Source organism: Sorex araneus, chromosome 2, assembly GCF_027595985.1.
Source record: "Sorex araneus isolate mSorAra2 chromosome 2, mSorAra2.pri, whole genome shotgun sequence".
In the NCBI taxonomy this organism is placed as follows: Eukaryota; Metazoa; Chordata; class Mammalia; order Eulipotyphla; family Soricidae; genus Sorex; species Sorex araneus.
The window spans coordinates 294943179-294965230 of record NC_073303.1 but is presented as its reverse complement, the minus strand read 5'-3'; the positions used below and the strand labels follow the sequence as shown (position 1 = coordinate 294965230).

At 48.5% G+C, this 22052-nt stretch overlaps 1 protein-coding gene across 1 annotated transcript in view; it reads right to left on the bottom strand.

Annotated features, from left to right (window-relative positions):
- Window positions 1–333: 333 nt before the first annotated feature.
- Window positions 334–22052, bottom strand: part of LAMP3 (lysosomal associated membrane protein 3) — a 30374-nt gene continuing 8655 nt past the window's right edge. Inside the window, exons 4-6 of the mRNA XM_012931546.2 lie at window positions 13271–13328; window positions 11413–11583; window positions 334–467 (exon numbers count right to left, since the gene is read on the bottom strand). Of these exons, the coding sequence (XP_012787000.2) occupies window positions 334–467; window positions 11413–11583; window positions 13271–13328 (363 nt within the window). The remainder of the gene's footprint in view (window positions 468–11412; window positions 11584–13270; window positions 13329–22052) is intronic.

Below are 22052 nucleotides of genomic sequence, written 5' to 3'. Positions count from 1 at the left end.
CAAGTGCGCGCAGTACTAGCAACTATAGACATTCGAGCTTATAAGTGGGAGACAGATACCACTTTATGTACGTTTTGTTCATTTAACATCCCAAATGTGGGGATCGTGTGACTAACATCTTGCCAAAGAAACCACGCGAGGCATAAAATGTACAAAACAGATCTAGACATGGATGTGCCACTTGACTTTAAACCAGAAACGATTGCATTTTTTCTCTTTTTTTGCGGGAGATGGATGTAGGCCTGGTTGGACAGACCCACTCTCTCGGAGGCCCCCGGCATCCCGCAGACCTTGGAAGGAAGGACCACCTGACTCCATCCTGTTCTCCTCTGATTAGATTCTCTGGTATCCGGATGACTCACGCCTGAGACGGATTCCGTAGACAATCAGCCCCACGGCACAGAGCCCCAGCACGATGGCCCCAATCACCGGCAGCACCACCGTGTAGTCAGATGAGCACTCATCCACTAAGAGCAGAAACAGATAATGGCAGGGCCTGTCAGCTTTGCTTGGAATGTCGTTTTGCCTTTTGTTTTTGAGCCACGCCGGGTGGTGGTCAGGGGCTGCTTCGGGCTCAGTGCTAGAGAGTCGCTTTGGGGGCATTGGGTAGGGGACAGGGGATAGTGAGAAATGGGGACATTCCGGGGTGGGATCAAACCCCGTAGCGGTTTACAGACCAGAAGGAGCCTAAAGTGGGGAGAGGGGGAGCTTGGGAGTCAAATCCAGGCTGGATTTAACGATTCTACTACCTGTGTGACTTTGGAATCAGTTACTCAACCTGCAACGTTCTCATTTATCAAAGAAGCAAATCATATATGCTTGTTGGAGGAGCTAATAACTGCTATATTCTTAGCAGTTAATACATTTAATAATTGCTAAGCCCCATTTTCTACCATGCATGTTCTCTGCAAAGTGGGGTGTGCAGACAGAAAGAGCCCATGGAAATTAAGAGTACATTAGTTTCCACATGATTTCTTGAAAAGATATGGAGTTTGTTCACTCTATAAGTCACTTGATGCACTTTAAAAGGTTTTTTAAAAAATTACTTTAGGTGCGATAGCACAGCGGGGAGGGCGTTTGCCTTGGATGTGGCCAACCCAGGTTCGATTCCTCCGCCCCTCTTGGAGAGCCCAGCAAGCTACCGAGAGTATCTCTCACCCACACGGCAGAGCCTGGCAAGCTACCCATGCATATTCAATATGCAAAAAACAGTAACAAGTCTCACAATGGAGACGTTACTGGTGCCTGCTCGAGCAAATTGATGAGCAATGGGATGGCAGTGAAACTTCAGGTGAAAAAATATATTAGCAAGTAGTCTTGACCACCAAAACCAAAAAAAGTTTTAAAAAAGGGTCAGGTGGTAGAGCACATGGCTTGCCTGTGTGAAGCCCTGGGTTCGATTCCCAGCATCGTAAAACACAACTGAAAAGAGAACATAGGCTTAATGATTCATGAACAATTAAAAGTAAATTGCTTATAAAATTTGTTAAGCTTTTCCTGTTATTCCATGAGAAGGCATCCAGCTCATTTTAAAACGAGTTCAGTCTGGACAGAAGAAAGATGGAAAAAGGGGGGATATGATAATTTCTTTGAATATAAAATTAACCCAATTCTGGGCCAGACAAGATAAAATGATAATTAAAGATGCCAGAAGAAGACAAAATCTGCATCAGACGGTAGCTGTGCTGTGAGTGTACTATTTGATTTGAGTGGAGAGTATTTACATAATTGCAATGCTATAAAGAAAAACCATGTACATGTATAAGAGGTTTATCTCTATAACAAGTTCTTGTGAACACACTTTTTAATATGTTCTTTCTATTAAATATCCTAATGGATAAATACTTTGCAAAGATGGGGGGGTCCCTATTCCTGAGGAATTTTTGCTTAATTCCTAGGTTATGTGGCTTCTCTCAGATATCACTACATTTCATGGACAAGCAGTACCTTCAAATTAAAAAACCATTAATTTCACTTTAGGCATGTGTCACGGCTAAAATAGATGCTGGTTTTGATGTACAGTTAGTCACTGCACCTTCCCCAATACCCAGATGCCCCAAAGCACCCACCACTGTCTTCCTGTCACTTTAGCCCTTGTCTTCCAGTTCCTCTCCTTCCCTCACTATATTGTGTCCGTAAGAAGCATGCGGGGCTGGAGAGATGGTGGGAAACGGTCTGCTTTCAACACTGCTGACTCTCAACCGAGCACGCCCCTAGGCCCCCGGCACCAGACTGATCCCTGAGCACAGAGCCAGGAGTAAGCCCTTAGCACTGGTGAGCGTGGTCCCCAGACAAAGATACACAAAAGGGCTCACAGATGCTGCGTTGAATTGTTTTACATTTGAGGCAGCTGCCCATTACCCTGACAGTTAAATAGCACGTTTAGGTTCCACTGTCTTTCCCTGAGGAATTTGTATATGTTGGTCCATTTTTTTAACTGATTTTAAACATTATTGTAAAGAATTCTAAAGCTCACTTTCATCCCCCCCACCCCACTTTTCAGTGAGTTTTCCTTTATGGAGTGAGGGAAGGGGAAGTCCACAGGCGTAACAAATTCTTAACCTCAAGGTTCTTCCTGGCTTTCTTAGAATATATATCCATGTTATCAAATTTTTCCAATTATTTCTCTTAAAGAAAATATCTTAATTGGGTTTTGGGTTTTGGTCTTTGGGCCACACCTGACGATGCTCAGGGCTGACTCCTGACTCTGCATTCAGGGATCACCCCTGGTGGGACTTGGGGGGCCATATGAGGTCCTGGGATCTAATCCAGGTCAACTGCTTGTGAGGCATATGCCCTGCTACACATCTCTCTGGCCCCAGATAGCTTCTAAGTTTTCGTTTCATATATGTCTAGAGTGCTTGCAGTTTTTGAACCGTCTGCCTACATTACTTTTGATTTCATTTTTATCACTGTATCACTGTCATCCATTGCTCATCAATTTGCTCGAGCAGGGATTAGTAATGTCTCTGTTGTGAGACTTGTTGTTACTGTTTTTGGCAAATCAAATACGCCATGGGGAGCTTGCCAGGCTCTGCTGTGCGGGCAGGATACTCTCAGTAGCTTGCCAGGCTCTCGAGAGGGACGGAGGAATCGAACCTGGGTCGGCCGCGTGCAAGGCAAACGCCCTACCCGCTATGCTATCGCTCCAGCAGAATTCATTTTTATAAAAGTTAAAAATTAGTGCCATAGAATATTATAGCCATTTAAAACTGTCCTACGGGAGAAAATCCGATTTAGGATTGTGTGTATATTTGGTGCTTTATTTTGGGGGAATGGTGCCACACCGGGAGGTGCTCTAGCAGCTTCTGCACAGAGTCTTTGCTCCCACCCCTGCTGTCTCCCCCGGCCTTACAGACTCAGACAATCCACGCCTTTTATATGGAATTTGCACGTGTTTAAAAAATCACAATAGAATTTGTGAGACCCCAGAAACATCATTCTCAGCAACAGCAGGTAACTGCCAAGGGCGTCTCGTCTAATGCTGCTCACATAGTCTCGAGATGAGTCAAAAAAAAAAAAAAAAAACACCCACGCTTGTCCCTGTAATAGCATGGATGAGAGGCAGGTAGGGGAGGGGGAGGGAGCCCCCACTGTGTGCCCGGCCAGCTTTCATATATCAAACAATAATTCAGGGGAGGGATGCGCATCTGCATTGATGACGAGGTTTCTAAGCTCCCTAAGAGAGTCGGGGAGGAGTCAGGAAGGTCCTACTTGCAGCAGCGTCCTGGAAGCGGAGCAAGGGAGCAGAGACAAGCAGGGCTGCAGTTAGGGGGCGAGGGAAGCCAGAGGCTCAGGGAAGACCCGGCAGGGCTTGGGGGCGGGGTTGGTGGGGGCGGAGCAGCCCCAGACACTGCTGCAGCGCTGCGCCCCAACAGCTGGGAGGACACCGGAGAGGTCATAATCTGAGGCTCACAATTCAGCTTTGCCCTGGGGTGGGGGTGCACCCCCCCTCCATCCCCGGGTGTCCCTTCAGAAAAGGGGCAGAGCTGCAGGGAAATAACCCAGTCACGGCCTACTTTTACTAATCATGCAAATGGGGCTGGTTTGGGTTATGGGAATGTTCATTTAAATTCAATTTTAAAATTACAGGGGTCAGTACAACAGCTAAGGCTTGTACGGGGCTAACTGGGTTCGATCCCCGATCCCGGTACCTCATATGGTCCCCCGAGACCCAGCAAAAATGATCCCTGAGCATAGAACCAGGAGTAAGCGCTGAGCACTGCCAGGGGTGGCTGCCAAACCGCACATCCACACACAAAATAATTGACTGGGAGGCGCGCGCGCGCGCGCGCGCGCGCGTGTGTGTGTGTGTGTGTGTGTGTGTGTGTGTGTGTGTTAGATAGTAGTAGTAGTCGAAGCAGCTGCCGTGACCCCTCAAAGACCTCACTGGTTATCTCACTCCCCATTTCACATCCCACCTCTCTCTCCGTCTGTCTCAGCAGTCCCACCGTCTGGAAGATTGACCTTGTCGGAGCTGCTTGGCCAGCCGTGCAGGGGGTCCTGCCGCCCCCCACCCCCACCTCCTGTCACCTCAGCAAGGGCTGTGGAGTGGCTGGAGAGAGTGATGCTTGGGATTTGCCATTTTAGGGAACGTGGGGTCCTCAGCCCACATCTTCACCACGTGTCCTGATGTACGACCCAAACAGGAATTTCCTGACACTCTTCAGGGGCTCTTCAAACTGGCTTGAAGCTGCTGGGAGCCGGGGCCACCTCCCCCCTTCTGAGAAAGGCGTGGGGAGCTCGAGCAGGGAAGAAGAGAGCCCGTGAGTGTCCGGGATAAACACTGAGGGCTGCCAACACCTCACCAGGTTCCTGTTGGCAGGGGGAAAGGGCAACGTTGGGAACATGCAGAAGAGCAAGACTTCCCGGGAAGGGCACTTCAGAACATCCTGAGTTCCCCTGAATGCCCTAGCTCTGAAATCAAAGCCTGGTTCTTAGAAATAAACAAGGTGACGGAACTACCACGAAGGGGGCAGGTCAAGTTTAAGAGAATCTCCCTTCCAGTATCAGTCACACCAGATGGGGAAGTTTCCAACTCCATATGTTTTTGTGAATCTTTTCTTAAAAAGAGAAGTGGGTTGTAATCTGGGGGTGTTTGCCTCTTCTGCTTGCTGTCTCCCCCACCCCATGTGAACAGACGTACAAGGTAGACTAGAATCAAAGGAAAACAGAGGGGCCAGAGCAAGAGTCACAATCACGAAATCCCGTTAATCACCGATTTCTCGGGTGGGCTCAGTAACCTCTCATTTCGTCCTTTCCCTGAGATCTTAGAAGTCTCTCTCGACTCAGCCTTCCCAAGGATGTCGCACTGGAGGCTCTTTCAGGGTCAGGGGAATGAGATCCAGCTTGTTACTGGACTTAGCATATGAATACACCATGGGAAGCTTGCAAGGCTGTCCCATGTGGGCAGGAAACTCTCAGAAGATTGCCAGTTTCTCCCAGAGGGAGGAGTGGGCCACAAGATATCTTCTGAGAGCTTGCTTTTAAGTCTCTCTCTGGATGTTGGCCATTGATGGGATTACACACACCTGGGTTCCTCTGCCGGTACCTTCATGCATGAGGCCTGTCTGAACGTGTGGAGAGGGGCCTCCAACATGGCTGTAGCTAGGTTCTGGTGGTCTTCATCTGCCGGGAGCTCTGCTCGGGGTGGGGAGGGAAGCTGGAGCCCATCCCCTCCGAGGGGCCCCGGGGAAGACAGCCAGAGCAAGAGTACAGCGGGTAAAGTGCTCACCTTGCAGGCGGCTGACCCAGGTTTGATTCCAGGCGGCCCATACGGTCCCCAGAGCCCTGCCACGAGTGATCCCTGAGCAAAGAGCCAGGAGTAGCCCCCTAAGAACACTGAGTGTGGCCCCCAAACAAACAAACAAAAAAACAACTCCACCCACCCCAAAGAATAAAAAAAAATAGGGTTAGGAAAGCAGAGACTAAAAGGAGGTGAAGGAACTGGAGAACTAATGTTGATCGAGCTACTTTTACCTGCCCCCTGAGCCTGGCTGTCTTCACCGGACCCCTCAGAGGGGATGGGTTGCCTTTCCCTCCCCACCCCAAGCAGAGCCTTGACAGTCGAAGACCTCCAGAACCCAGCCACAGCCATGCTCCTCTTCACACGTTCGGACGATCCTCACGCATGAAGGAACCAGCGGAGGAACCCAGGTATGTGGGACCCAGGGCTGAGATCTCCAAGCCTGCTTGGATCGGGACTGGGCCTCTTCCACCCAGATGCCCCATTTTCCAGTAGCTAGGTAGTCACACCCACAAACTGCCCCCAGGGCAGTAATCCCATCAATGGCCAACATCCAGAGACTATAAAACAAAGTTCCTGGAGGCTCCCAACCTCTTATTGTCTAGTTCTCCCTCCCGGAGAGCCCGGGGAGCTACTGAGAGTATCCTGCCCACATGGCAGAGCCTGCCAAGCTCCTCGTGGCATATTTGATATGCCAAAAATAGAAACAATAATGGGTCTCATTCCCTTGACCCTGAAAGAGCCTCCAATGTGGCACTGTTGGGATGGATGAATAGAGAGGCTGCTAAAATCTCAGGCCTAGGACCAGTGGAGACGTTACTGGTACCTGCTCGAGCAAATTGATGAACAATGGGATGGCAGTGATACAGTGATACTTTTGTCTGCCAATACTTCTTGGTAAACTAACACTTATAAAGCAATAGTGTAAAAATACCTTTTTTCATTTTTGGATTTTGGGTTACACCTGGTTATGCTCCTGAGACTATCCAGTCCCGGGGACTGGACCCAGATTTCTCACATGCCAATCATGTGCTCCAGATCCCTTGAGCCCTTTGTGTGTGTGTTTGTGTGTGTGTGAGTGTGTGTGTATGTGTGTGTGTGTGTACAGATATGTTTAAATGTCATCATATATTAAGGCTTAAATCTGTTCTTTAAGCGCATCAGGCTGGGACAAAATCTAGGAGTTTACAGTCACTTTATTTACTTAAAGTTTGGGGATCATACCTAGAAGAGTGCAGGGGCTTCTCCTAACTGCTTAGGTGGTTACTCCCGGGGTCCTTGGGGACCAGAATCTGGGGATTCAGTCCAGACCTCTTGCAAACAAAGAACACATTCAAGGCATCAAACTCTCCCTCTCTGGCTCCCAAATCACTTTACGAACTATTTTGAAATGAATTAGCTCTTTAAAAAGTTATCTATTAAATTTTTAAAAAATCATCTTGAGGGACTGGAGCAATAGCACAGTGGGTAGGGCATTTGCCTTGCACGTGACCGACCCGGGTTCGATTCTCAGCAACCCATATGGTCCCCCGAGCACCGCCAGGAGTAATTCCTGGGTGCAGAGCCAGGAGTAACCCCTGTGCATTGCTGGGTGTGACTGAAAAAGCAAAATAATAATAATAATAATCATTATCATCTTGAGACTCTCAAAGATATATGAGAGAGGGCCCCAGGGATAGTACAGCGGCTAAGGCACTCGCTTTACACACCGCCAAGACCAGTTGATCCCTGGCACCCCATATGATCCCCGGAGTCCCATCGGGAGTGACCCCTGGGCACAGAGTAAGGAGGAAGCCCTGAGGACCGCCAAGTGTGACCCCCCAAACAAACAAAATGCACAGAAAAATCAATGCTGCTTGAGATTTTCCTTCCCACAGTTCTCAGGTGTTTGGGTTTTCCTTCTCACATGCACCCCACTTTTGTTTCTGCCTTTTGTCTCTGGATTCTTGCAACCAGCTGTGGAAGGTGGACCCCAACCCACGTGGCATGGCCTTGCCCCGCCAGCAAGGGGGCGCCGGGCGGGGCGGGGGTGGGGGCGGCTTCCTTTAGCTAACTTTTGGCTGGCCCCGGCTGGAAAGCTAAGTGTCCCCACCCGGGCTGGGAGGTGGGAAGGCAACTAGCGAAGTCAGTCCCTTGGCTTCGGGCCGAACTGGCAGCCAGGGAGCCCCGGGCCCCGTGGCCTCACACGCGTTCATATCCTCCACCCGGCTTCCTTCTGGCCACCACGCATGCGGATAGCAAAATGACAAGCAGGGCCGCGAGACTCAGGCCCACGGCCAGCGGGGCTTCTCTCCTGCTTGTGTCTCTGAAGCAGTCCTCGGCTGTAATTGAAGTCAGAGTAACAGGTGTTACAGGCTGGCACCGCGCGGGGAGTGACTGCCCCAGCCTGCCTGCCCGGGGCTGTGCCCGGGAGCTCTGGGGGGACCCCCACCTGCACCTCTTCCTGCTCGGATGTCTGGGAACCCCCCCACGGAAGTGTGTGCATGCACTCTCAGGGGGCCTGAGACGGCAGGAAGGACGCCCCTCCCCACCCCGAGGCCCCTTTTAGGCTTCTGTGAGCGGGGGTGGGGCAGCGGGCTGACCCCGAGGCAGTGTGGGCGCAGACCCATCTCTCAGACAGTCGGGGCTCTTGGTCTAGAGGGGGTGTCTTGGTATTAGAGGCACACTTTGCAGGCTCTGTTTTGATTTTTGGTAACGGGGTTGTGGGGAGGGGGCGGGGGTGGGGGGAACCACCTGGCTCTGTGCTCAGGAGCGACCCCTGGCGGGGCTCACGGACTGCATGGCTCAAACAGAGCCTCCTGCTTTGTCTCCGCCCTTCTTTTATTTTCGTTTGTTTGTTTTATTTAATTATTTATTTTGGTTTTTGGGTCACACAGGGGTTACTCCTGGCTCATGCACTCAGGAACCACTCCTGGCGGTGCTCGGGGGACCATATGAGATGCTGGGAATCGAACCCGGGTTGGCCAGGTGCAAGGCAAAAGCCCTATCAGCTGTGATATCACTCCAGCCCCGGGCTGTGGGGGTTTAGAGAAGAGGGCTTCAGAAAGTGCGAGTCAGGAGTTATTTTGGCCGTTCATTCTTTTTGACCAGGCTGAGCCCTGACACTTGGCAGGATCCTTCTCCAGTCCTCCAAGCACTTGTTGAAATGTCACCCATTGGTGAGGTTTTACTGGTGTCCCTCCACCCTCGCTGCATTCATCACACCATCCTCTGCACCCCCACCCCACCACCCTCAGGTTTCTGCACTAATGCCTTTGAAAACACCCTGTTGAACCTTAACTCTTTGGGCCACACCTGGTGGTGCTCAGAGGTTACTCTTGGAACTGAGCTCAGAGATCACTCCCGGTGGGGATCGGGGATCGGGGGACCATCTGGGGTGCTGGAATTGTGCAAGACAAGTGTCCTATCTGATAAACTATCGCGTTGTGCCCCTTTATTTTTTAAACGGGATGACAAGGGATTTATTTATTTATTTATTTTGCTTTCTGGGTCACACCTGGCGAGGCACAGGGGTTACTCCTGGCTCATGCACTCAAGAATTACTCCTGGCGGTGCTCGGGGGACCATATGGGATGCTGGGAATCGAACCCGGGTTGGTCACATGCAAGGCAAACGCCCTACCTGCTGTGCTATTGCTCCAGCCCCTGTGCCCCTTTATTTTTTCAAGCTAGATTTTCTCCCCTTTTCCTCTGGCTGAAAACATCACTTACGGAACGACATACATCTTCACAGTGGTGTGCTTTTTCCATGCAATTTCAAGCCCAGAATTGGAGCTGAGCTGGAGCAAGGACAGTGGAATGAGTGGCAGGAAGAGAAGGTGGAGTAGATTGCACAGGGCTTTGGGACCACTCGGAAGAACAAAGGGCAGCTTGTCTGAGTCTCTCGGTGGGCCCTGCTGTCCCAGCACCAGTGAGCGCTGCTGGAAGATTTCTTTCTCACCCCTGCCACTAGGCAGTTTCCAAGACCCGCTCACTTCCTGTTTCCCAGACTTCTCTGTGGGGGGAGAGTGAATGTGTGCCCGATTGTTCAGGTGCCCCGATGCATTACAGAGTCCCCCCAAACGTTCATAACGACTTCTAAAAGTTTCCCACTCCTGGAAAATTTGAGACCAGCTAACAAAGAAAGGAGGGTGGAGGGGAGGGAGAGAAAACTACCAATACATTTTAATATTTAATCTTGCCCAGTGGTGAAAGTAGTAATTGTAAGACTCAGAAAAAAAAAAGCCTACAGAAATCAGAGCATCCAAAGCAAGCCCCACTTTTATCCTTTTTTTGTTTAATGTCTATTAAATATACCAGAAGTTTTCTGCTGGATAAACGTCCTCAACTTTATCATGGAACTCAAAGACAAATCAAACTTGCATTGCAGTACTGAATTACAGAAAGAATTTTCATCTCTCTCCCTCCCTCCCTCCCTCTCTCTCTCTCTCTCTCTCTCTCTCTCTCTCTCTCTCTCTCTCTCTCTCTTTCTCTCTCAGATCATGCGTGGTGCCAGGGATTGAACCAGGGTTTGCTTTGTGCCAGGCAAGTGCCTTACCCCCTGTACTATCTCTCTGCTTCCAGAAATTTGATTTCTAGCTAAGCTCACTCAGTATTTTTTTCAGGGTGAGACATACCCAGGGGTGTGAGGAGCTACTCCATTTCTTGGGAGCACCATCATCTGTGGAGTCAGGGCTGGCAGGATACAAGAAAATCCCCCTAGCCCCTGTACTATCTCTCTCACTCCAAGATCACACTGAATACTTTTGATACTTGAGCGACGCTCATAATATCACAGAACTATGAGACAGATGTTTGTGGAACTAAGCTTCAAATCCTGATCAAATTCTTTTAGTGCTTTTACCAGCTAAGAGAAGAAAAAGAAACTTTCTTAGAAAGTTACTCAACCTGCATCCAGCTTCTGGCCTTGGACTTGCTTCCCTTAGTAAAGGCTAAAACCCAAAGAAAACGCTGGATGGAAATCAAGATTGACAGAAAGGGCCACGCTTGTGGAACAGCCTATGGGAAGAGCCAGGGACCCCACGGAGGGTTTCTGGGTTGACATATCCCCTCGTTCTCTTTCTCCCTCTGCCAGTGGGACACAAGGGGGTTCTAAAACCTGAGCTTTAGCAGCATCACCAATGCTCTGGATTTACCCAGATGTACCCACATAACCAAGTCCTCCCTGGCCGGGGCTGGGCAGATGAGAGTTGGTGCTTTATTGAGTGTATGCCTGTGTGTTGGAAAGGGTCACAATGAGTGATTTGATAGGACAGGGACACTCATTCAGCAGCGGGAGGGCAGTGGACATGAGCGGGTGGAGGTGTCTGAAACAGAGGGTTAGTGGTGGGAGGGACGTGGCCAAAGAAACCCACCAAGTGCTCGGGTCATCACACTTCCAGGAAGCTCTTGTGGTACTAATCCCTCGGGCAGCTTCAGCCAAAAAGAACTTGAAAGAAACTCGGAAGCCTTCTTTTTGTTTGTTTTGTCTGTGGGGCCCGCGTGAGCTCTGGGTCAGCCTCTGCTAGGTTTAGGGGCTACTCCTGGCTCAGGAGTGTGGCCTGCTTGTGCTCGGGGGAACCATCTGCAGGGTCAGGGATGGAAATGGCAAGGCCAGCGCCTCAACCCCTGTGCTCTGTCTCGGGCCCCAGCCCTGAAGTGTTCCGACTTGAAGAACCCTCGACTCACCATTTCCAAAGTGGGCTCCTTCGAAATCGAAAGCTTGAAGCTGGGTGTCCATCATTTTCAGCTGGAGGTGGCGTGACAGCTGGACACTCTGTTCACTCACACACTTGAAGGAGTGCCCGAGCACGGCCTCAAACATCATCAGGGAGCTCTTCATCCCCGAGTAACTCTTCTCTGACAAGGCAAAGGCGAGACACAGGTAAGAATCCTGGTGACTACCCAGTGAGTCACCGCTGTGGCTGGGGGGGGGGGGGGGGCTGTACACAGGTGGTCTCTTTGCTTCCTGCAGATGGGGTTCTCTCGTGAGTCTTGCCACTTTCTTTTCAAGGACATAGGATCCCCCAGTGGACTTGGGGACATGGGTTCCTGCTCTGCTTGGAATTTCTGGAGGCCGCCCCAGGTAAATTGGAATGCCATCACATTGACCTGAGAACCTGGGGGAATCTTTCCCTCCTTCTGCCTCTTGACAGAACCCTACCCTACTGCTGACCTAGATTTGGTTCATACCTAGTGGTAACATTAGCTAACTTCTGTTAGCATTCATCATCTTCACTCCCCAGTCAATATGAGAAAACGCTTCTTGGTGCGTTAAGGCGTACGAAAGGGAGTTGTCGGCCCTGAAATCTCACATTTATCTAACCACATAGGTGGCATCATTTCAAACAGTACCAATGCACTCTAGCTAATGTGGTACATAGATGTTTCTACACATTTGCATTTTCCAGCAAATTTCTTTGGTATAAGTTCCCCATAGTTAGTAAAACAATAGGCCTAAGCCCACCGAAGACAGAATTTTGAAAGGGAAAAAACAGATGTGAAATCTCTTGGTAGAGAGGAAGTTACTTGGTCAAGGTGGGTTACCAGAGCCTTGACTATCCAGAGAATATGGGGTGGCCTCTGAGAAACTCCCCCAAGTTGGCTGGGAACTTCCCTTTTCCTTTAAGGAACGTTTTAGGATTTCATCAAGCTGCCGGGTCTGGGCGAGTCTAAATCAGGTGAATGATGGTCAGTGTCCACCGGACCTATCGCTTCCCTGATGGCAGCTTTTTACACTTTTGGAGAAACCCTGAGCGACCCCCTGGCCTGGCCCACAGCCCTCGATGCTCTGGCCTGGCTGCCCCGAGACCTCGCCTTCCGCTTTGCTCTCTCACACTGCTCCCTGCGACGCCCAAAACATAACAGCAAGTTCAGTGGCTGGGGCCTCTGTCCCTGTTTTCCCGCCACCTGGCAAGTTTCCCAGGGCCCAACTGTGCCCACATAGGACTATTTCTTGGCTTGAAGCTCACCTCCTCCGTGTGCCTCCTTCAAGTTCTTCCCTAACGCCCAGCCCCCAAAAGCTTTCACTCCTATTCACCTACCAGCTTGCATTTGCCCACAGAACTCCTCTCTGTGTATTCTAATTTTTCCATGTGTTGGGATTTATTCTGCATGGTCCTCTCTCCCTGCTGACTGGATATAAGCTTCATGCAGGCAAGGGCCAAACACCCGGTGTTTGGATAACTGTGGATCTCCAGTGCCTATAACAGGGCTGGGTACTTAACAGGCACGAAGAACATCTTAGAATATGTGACCCCAAGAATACGGAATAAACTATACCATTAAGAGTTAACCTGTCCAAAAGCTGGTCAACAATTATGCTGCTGATAATGGTCTCCAGCATAATCTGGCCCAACCTCTTTCATGAGAAACTAGTGAAAGCAAGTCCAGCAAAGTTCTCCCAAAAGCGACATAGCCAGGAATTCTCTGTCTGGTTCTCAAAAGCGGCATGAAGTATTGGTGAATTCTAGGGTGAAATGGGGTGGGGGGTGATGGGGTGAAAATCTAGGAGTTGTGGGTGCAACAGCCTTCTCTGAGTACTAACCTGGATTTGAAATGGTCAGATACGCTCTCACTTCGCTGATGTAGTAAGAGTTTTCATCCTGCAAAACAGTTAGTGTGTTAACCTTTAGGTGATCTCCGCTTTGATCGTTGTGATCTTGGTCACAGGCTTGGTGTAGGTGGAATTCTATTGATGAAAGCCTTGAGCGGGTTTTGTTGGAGTGCTTAGCACTGATCATAATTGAGCTTGATAGCTTCAATAAAAGTAAATAGGTATTGGGGCTAGAAAGATAGTATAGTGGGTAGGGCAGTTACCTTGTACATGGCCAACCTGAGTTCGATCTCTGGCATCCCATATGGTCCCTGAGCACTGCCGGGAATGACTGCTAAGTGAAGAGTCAGAAATAAGCCCTGAGCAACACCTAGTGTGGCCCTCAGACCACACACACACACAAAAGTAAATAGGCATTAAATAATAATTAACACCTCAATCCTGGTTCAAAATTGCTCTACTGCATACCTGTTAAACTGAAATTCAGGTTCCACTGGCATTTTAAATCCCTTCTCATGTCAGCTCATGTTTCCCACTGTTAAAATGAAAATATATCTGGAAAGTGGAAGGCTTAGCAGGGCTGATGATAAGCTTTTACTACCAATTATTATCTTATGGTTGGGACTCTCATCTTTAAGGAGACAACTCATCTTTAAGGAAACGAGGGATGTATTTCATAAAGTCTCTGGGATAAACAATGTATGAAAAATTTCACGTTCATTTTCATGGGTAAGGGGATCAATTGCTTCAAACAAATAAATGGATTCATGTCTCCAGATGGCTACATGGACCACCCCAAGGGATTGTGGGAAGAATGGGTGTTCTGGGGTATCACTGGGTGTCACCTGGAAGAGGACTGTGAGAGTGTTCACAAATATAAAGCAAGGTCACACACTTGACCCAGGGATTGTCCTCCTGGAAAAACAAACCACAAGCCAAGAAACAATAGTTCAGGTCAGGTGTCTTGCACACAACCAAGCCAAGTTTGGTCCCGGCTCTGTAGAACCCCCAAAGCATCTTGGGAGTTAGTCTAAAACACAGCCAGGTTTGGCCCCCACACAAACAAACAGCTACAAAAATTATATAACTCATTACTAGAGGAACGCATCAAAAAATATATATGGTATCCAAAACAGGAACGTGAACATAAATTACTTTTAGTAGTTTTGAATATAGTCGTTAGAGGTCACTGTCACTGTCACTGGCATCCCGTTGCTGATGGATTTGCTCGGGCAGGCACCAGTAACGTCTCTCATTGTGAGACTTATTGTTACTGTTTTTGGTGTATTGAATACACCACGGGTAGCTTGCCAGGCTCTGCCGTGCGGGTGAGAGATACTCTCGGTAGCTTGCTGGGCTCTCCGAGACGGGCGGAGGAATCGAACAGCGTGCAAGGTGAACGCCCTACCGCTGTGCTGTTGCTCCAGCCCCAGTCATTAGATAATTTAACAAGATGAATCTTGACCATATTAGAGTCAGTTTGTATGGCATTAGTGGGTGAAATGATGATTCCTTGACTCACATCCCGTCTCTCCAGCTTACCTGCTCCAGGCACTGTAGCCCGCCACATTCTTTTCTCCCATTACCAGGGACCAAAGACTTTTCTTTTGTAAAGTCTAGATCTTTGATAAATTCTTTTGGTGGGGGGTGGGGGTGAGGGTATCTTTGGGCTTTCTCCTGGCTCTGTGCTCCGGGATCACTCCTGGCAGGACATAGGGACAGTATGTAGTGCCAACGGTTGACTCCGAGTAGGTCAAGACAAGCACCATACATGCTATACTGTCTCTTTGACCCTTTCTGGTACATACTTTTACCAGCCTACTGCCTGAGCTTCTCAGAACTTGGGTTTAAGGGAACCCCCAATCTCCCGTCAGTAGGTATTTAGGCTTTGTGGGTTGCTGGCGCAACCACTCAACACTGGCACTGTGGTACACAAGCAGACATAGACAACTTGTCCACAAATGAGCATGGCCATGTCCCCAAAGCTGCATAAGGACACTGGAATGTAAATTTCGTTGGAATTTAAATCTGTATGTGCTACAAAATACTCTTTCCCCTCACAACCATTTGAACATGTAAATGCATTTTTTATCTTATGAATACATTTTTGGGTGGGAAGCTACAGTTTGAAGGTTATAGATTGCTAACCCCTCAACTACACTATTGTTGAAAAAGCAGCCTGATAACCTCTTAACTCAGTCATGATATAACATTAAGACAGTGTTAGCCTTTGACTTGGGAGACTAAATTGTGTCCTTAAATTTTAAGAAGTCCTGGGTTGGAGAGAGAATACAGGGTTTAAGACATTTGCCTTATGATATACGTGATTGCCTTTCAGTATCTGTATTGCAAACCACAATGCTGAGAGAGACAGAGAGACAGAGAGAGGAGAGAGAGAGACAGAGAGAAAGAAAGGGAAGGGAAGAAACAGAGAGAGAAAAAGAAAGAGAAGGAAAGATAGAGACAGAAGATGGGGGGCAGTAAAACTGGGGACACTAGTTACAAAGCAAAGACCTGTGGTCCAATGAATTAACTGCTGAGCTAAAGCCAGTCCTAAAACTGGGGACATTGGTGGTGGGAAATGTACACTGATGAAGAGATGGAACAATATATTACTGAAACCCAATCATGAATAACCTTGCAACTATAGCTCACTGTGATTCAATTAAAACAATTTTTTAAAAGTTACACTTCCATCGACTGCATTCTCGGCAGCACAGCCTCCTATTGTCTAGTTCTCCCTCTTGGAAAACCCAGAAAGCTACCAAGAGAATCCTGACTGCACAGCAGAGCCTGGCAAGCTCCCTGTGGCATATTCAATATGCCAAAACCAGTAACAATGATGGGTCTCATTACCCTGACCCTGAAAGATCCTCTAATGCGGCACCGTTGGGAAGGACGAGTAAAGATCTCAGGGCTAGAACAAATGGAAACGTTACTGGCACCCGCTCGAGCAAATCAATGAACAACAGGAGGAGAGTGATACAGTGATACACTTCCATAATCAGAACGTTATTATGAGGCATTAATAGTGTAGCTTATATTTGTTAATATTTGATTAATTTGACACAAGTATTAATGCAATAAACACTGAAGAAAATTTGAAGAGAAAAAAAAAAGATTTGCCTTATGATCAGCTGATTCCTGACATTCCATAGGGTCCCCTGAGCCACACCAGGAGTGATACCTGAGCATAGAATCAGGAATTAGTTCTACACTCATAGATGTTTTTAAGCTACATCTTTAAAAGTATCTCTTTGGGGCCAGAGAGATAGTACAGATGGCAGGGTGCTTGCTTTGCACTGGGCAACCTGGGTTCAATCCCCTGGCACCTTCCATGGTCCCCCGGGCACTTTCAGGAGTAATTCCTGAGTGCAGAGCCAGGAGTAATCCCTGAACACAGCCAGGTGTGGTCCCAAGCACTGCTCCTCCAAGCCTTGGTTTCCCATATTAGTTCAATTTTAACTATTGGAGCTCTGTGAATATTCAATATTTTAATTTTTTACTTATTCAGTAGAAAGTAGGACAATCAGAACATTACTTTTCAGGTTGATGCAATCATTAATTGATAGAACCTATAGTTTTAAAACCTCAGAACCTTCACTAAAATTGTAACGCATTATTAACCACAGTAATAATAAATGAATTGGCCACTTCCCAGCAAACCCTCTCTCACAAGCATCTATTTCTTAGCACAGAAAAACCAACTGCACGTAGAGGCATCACATAAGTGAATCAAGACTAGACGATCCTCTTTATGAAAGCTGTGGTCTCCAGGAATGAGACTCAGAAGCTGGGGTGGGGAGGGAGTTGGGGTTTTTAGGCAGGTATGAGATTTACCAAAGTCCAGGAGAAATCCCTCACCCCACTTGATGCAGTTTATACCTTCTGTTTTCTCCTTTGGCAAGCTCAGAATTCTCAGTCAGATGTTTTTTTTTTCTCAGAACAAGTAACAACCATGCCAAATTACTGAAGATAAAATGAAAGTCGCTTTTGTAACCACCAGCCAAGACCAAAAGTGACAGAGGTCTCCGTATAGCCAAATATGGCACTCCAGAGCATCTCCATCCGCGGGACCTCTTGTAAATAGTCCCATCTCGCTTTCCAACCAATGGGATGCCATCATGGAGCGCCTCCTACCCCCTCCCCTCGCCCCTCCTCCCCAATCTCTAAGGATAACTTGTCAGTTACAGCTCATCCAAGGGATCCCAAATTCTCGGGGAAAGTGACTTACTCTTTAGCAAAGACAGCTGGCCAATCAAGCTGCCCAGGAAGCTTGAGACCCTGAGTCTCACTCTGACTTCTGCAGAGCTGCAGAGATCATCAGGGCAGAGTTTATAGGCACTCACGTGTTCAGAATGTAGTTTTGTCCTCAGCACCATGCAAGTTGTTTTCACTTCAGTGCTGTGACTAATGCTAGAAATTCTGGCTTCGGACACGACAAAAAGAAGCCAAAGAAGGGTATTTTTGTCTTTTTTTTTCCCCAGGTCTTCTCTTGACACTTAAGAGTTCTCTGTGAAATTTAAATTCACTTTTTTGTTCATTTGTTTGCTCATCAAATGTTTGCTCATCAAATCTTTGCACAAAGCCAGTATTTGGCATGAGAAAGGGAACCAGGAGTGGTTGCCTTTAAAGTTGGGGGATACCAAAATGGCAGGTCAGGGATCCCATTTCTCCCTAGGCTGAAATTGGGGGGTAAGGAGAGAGAAGAGGGTGAAGATAATTGAGTCATCACTAGGGCTGAGTGCAAAGCAGAGAATTGAATGTTCTAGACTGAAAAAAAGCAGAACATGTCATGGATTTTTCTGTTTGGGAAGTTCTAAGTAGTGCAATTTGAAGGTGTTAACATTTGAATGCTGGTGCCACTTCTCAGGAATCTGTAAGCTTTGGGGATCCAAATGCTCCTAAAAGGTATTGGGGTAGCACCATAGGCTGGCAGCATTGGATGTCAAGGCCGGCCAATTCCCTGCTGGACGCTGAGTGGGGCTCTGTCTATCTGGGGTGACGTCCTGTAATGCTAGAGCAGGGCTGAGGCCGGGAGTCCCCTCCCATAGAGATGGCTGAGAAAGGGAGCCATCTCTGTTTGTTGAGCCCCAAACAGAAACTCTACATAGTTACTGGAACAAGTTTTAAAACAAACTACCCAGAGAGGAAGGAGGTTGTGGATAAGGAGGGACGTATATTTATCTTGAACCTGAAGGATCTGAACAACTTCCAGGATTTCACCACAATCAAGTGAGACATGAGTTGCAGAAAGGTTTCCGGATCTTTAAGCAAAAGACATGGAGGGCAAGGAGAAAGGAACTCATCTCCCCAACATCAGCAGGACCAGATGCTTCCCACGGGCTCAGTCATCCATCACATCATCACATCACATCACATCACCTCCATCACAGCAGTGTGATCAGGTGGCATTGCTGAGCCTGGCCTATCTGGAGAGAAAGCTCGTGACTTGCCAAAGGTCACAAAATACAAATGAGATGGGCAATTTAAATCTTGATTAACCACAAAGCCAAGTGGGAGTTCAGAAATAAAATGCTTTCTTTCTTTCTTCTTTTCTTTTTTCTTCCTCCTCCTCCTCCTCCACCACCACCTCTTCCTCCTCCTCCACTATCTCCTTCTCCTCCTCCTCCTCCTCCTCCTCCTCCTCCTCCTCCTCCTGACAGTATTTCATTGAAATTGGTTGCCCATGTTCCAGGTTTCAAAATTGACCATAATTTGAAACCTGGAATAATAGATGGTATTTCTTTTATTTCTCCCACAATGTACAGCTCAGTGTTGAGGACAATGGATCGATTTGCTTGAGCGGGCACCAATAATGTCTCCATTGTGGGACTTGTTGTTACTGTTTTGGGCATATCGAATATGTCACGGGTACCTTGACAGGCTCTGTCATGTGGGCGGGATTCTTTTGGTAGCTTGCCGGGCTCTCCAAGAGGGATGGAGGAATCAAACCTGGGTCATCCGTGTGCAAGGCAAATGCCCTACCCACTGTGCTATTGATATGATCACTAAATCAGTTGATAAATCAGCACCCACTGATCATTCTAAAATTTGGTTGGCATTGATCACACTTATCATGTTGGAATGAAAGAAAACTAAATTTCTCCTTTGCTTTGGAGCAGTGGTTCTCAGGCAGGGTGGTTTAGCCCTAGACAGAGCAGTTAGCACTGTCTAGAGACATTTTTTGAGCACTCCCAGCTGTACTCAGGTCTTACTCCTGGCTCTGTGTTCAGAAATCACTCCTGGGGGTGCTCAGGGGACCATATGGGGTACCAAGGCAAGTGCCCCACATCCTGTATCTTTGCAGCCTGCTAGAGACATTTCGGATGGTTCCAACTGGGCTTGGATGTTGCTATGTACATCTCATATGCAGAGGCCAGGGATGCTGCTCAGTATCCTAAGACAAAAGACAGCACCCACCCAAAGACATATCTGGCCCCCAATACTAATACTGCTGCTGCAAACACTAGAAAAATCTAGAATTCAAAGATTTTAAATATCTGGAAAATGCACTCCTAGCGATAGAATAATAGTGCTTGCGTTGCATGCCACTGACTCAATTCAACCACCAGCACCACAAATGGTCCTTTGAGGACTGCCGGGAAAGGTCCATGTGTGTAGGGGACCAGAGAGATAGCATAGTGGGCAAGGAACTTGCCTTGCATGTGGCTGACCTTGGTTCAATTACCAGGAGTGATCCCTGACCACAGAGGAGGGGTAAGCCAGGAGCATAGCTGGTATGTACTGCCCCAAACCAAGCCAAGACAAAACAAAAAGAAGAGAGAGTGAGAGTGAGAGAGAAAGAGGGAAAGAGAGAGAGAGAGAGAGAGAGAGAGAGAGAAAGAGGGAAAGAGAGAGAGAGAGGAAAAGGAAGTGGGGTCTGGTTCAGTGCCTGGTAGAATAAAGGTGAACTAACAGTCTATACTTAATAGTTTTTAAGAAAAACATGCGTATTTATAAGGGGAGGGTTGTGGGCATTTAAGGAAAGACACAATGGACCTGCATCCCCATGCAGAGAGAGCCAGAGGAACGCCATGAGGGACATTTGCTTCAGTGTGGTAGAGAGAAGGCCGGGAAGGGCCCCATTGTGCCCTTCCGGTCCTTTCCAGCCAGGGACCATTTCGGTCCAGCAGCATTCAGGGGCTCTGTCTGGGCGTCAAATGTACATCACTAGGGGTTTTCTCATGGAGAGGGGCTGCCACAGCCTCCAGTGACAGGCTTCAAGCCAGCCTGTTTTAGTTCTCATTTTCGTCTGCCTTCTCTCGAATGGCCCAAAGATCTCGCAGCACGAGCCTCTCATTTCCACCTGAGAGGGGTGATAGGTGAAATAATTTAACAAGTGGCACATATTCAGGGTGACAGCCGTGGTTCCGGTGTAAAGTCAGAGTCATCCCCGGGCTGGACGCCGGTCTGGGACCCTGAGAGGCGCCCACTCCATCAGGGGATCCCCACCCTTCCCAAGCGCACCGCTCAGGCCTCTATCTCAGCCTATTCCTAGAAGTTGGCCTTGATTTCACCCTGTTATTTTTTTTTGGGGGGGGGGGTTGTGCTCAGGGCTTACTCCTGGCTCTGTGCTCAGGGATGGCTCCTGGTGGTGCTCAGGGGACTTCTGAGACGCCGGGGACCAAACCCAGCTGGTGTGTGTCAGGCAACCACCTTACCCGCTGTATTCTCTCTGGTCCCTTGGGTTTCTGATAATTTAAAAACAAACAAACAAACAAACTATTTTCACTGACTGACCTCTCTTATCAAGGTCCATGGTTAGCATCAACTCTCTGATTATAATATAAAGTTTTGGCCTGCACAGTTGACCAGATGTGGAAATTATGCAAAAGGAGAACTGAGGCTGGAGGGAAATGTCTGGAAGCCCCTTTGCTCTTCTCCTGTGGCAGAACCAAAGTCTAATAATGCCCAGGGAATGGGTGCTGGGAACACCACTGCCAAGACGACCTTAGTCCGTGAGACCCTGAGCAGCTAGAATAGAACCAGGGGCCATGGACCGGGCCTCAGTCGGTTTCTCCCTGGGCGTGGGGCTGGGGAGAGCCTGTTTGCCCCTTTCAGCTCTGTCTGGGACTCATTTCCTGCCACTCCTCTGAAGTGGTGTCATCTGAGAGCCTCCTAGAAAGACTGAGGCAATAACTACAGGGAGGTTGGCTTGGGTATAGCCTGCGGGCATCAGAAAGGCAAGGAGAGGGGGTAGGAAGAGACAGGAAAAAAGTGGTAAGAAGAGCAGAGGACAGGGGCTGGGGCAATAGCAAAGCGGGTAGGGCATTTGCCTTGCATGCGGCCGACCCAGGTTCGATTCCCAGCATCCCATATGGTCCCCTGAGCACCGCCAGGAGTAATTCCTGAGTGCAGAGCCAGCAGTAACCCCTGTGCATCGCCGGGTGTGACCCAAAAAGCCAAAAAAAAAAAAAAGAAGAGCAGGGGACAGTAGTGATAATAGTTAACAACACTCATCTAAATCACATTCACGTGATTTGTATACTGGACGTGGATGAAATGAGTTGACGATTCCTCACACAATGCAAGGATTCCAGAACCCTCCGGAGCCTTCCCAGTGAGGCCACTGCTGCTGAACCCTCACACAGAAACCCTCAGGGGAGAACCCGGGCTCTGTCCCGGGACAACTGAGGTTAGACTGTACTGTCTGAGAAATGCTTGCTGGCAGTACTGATGGCTGGAGGGTGACAAATTGCCATGAGGGGCCCCAGACGAACACCAGAGGTGCCCAACACCTTCCCTCACACAGGGGTTCACACAGCAGGGC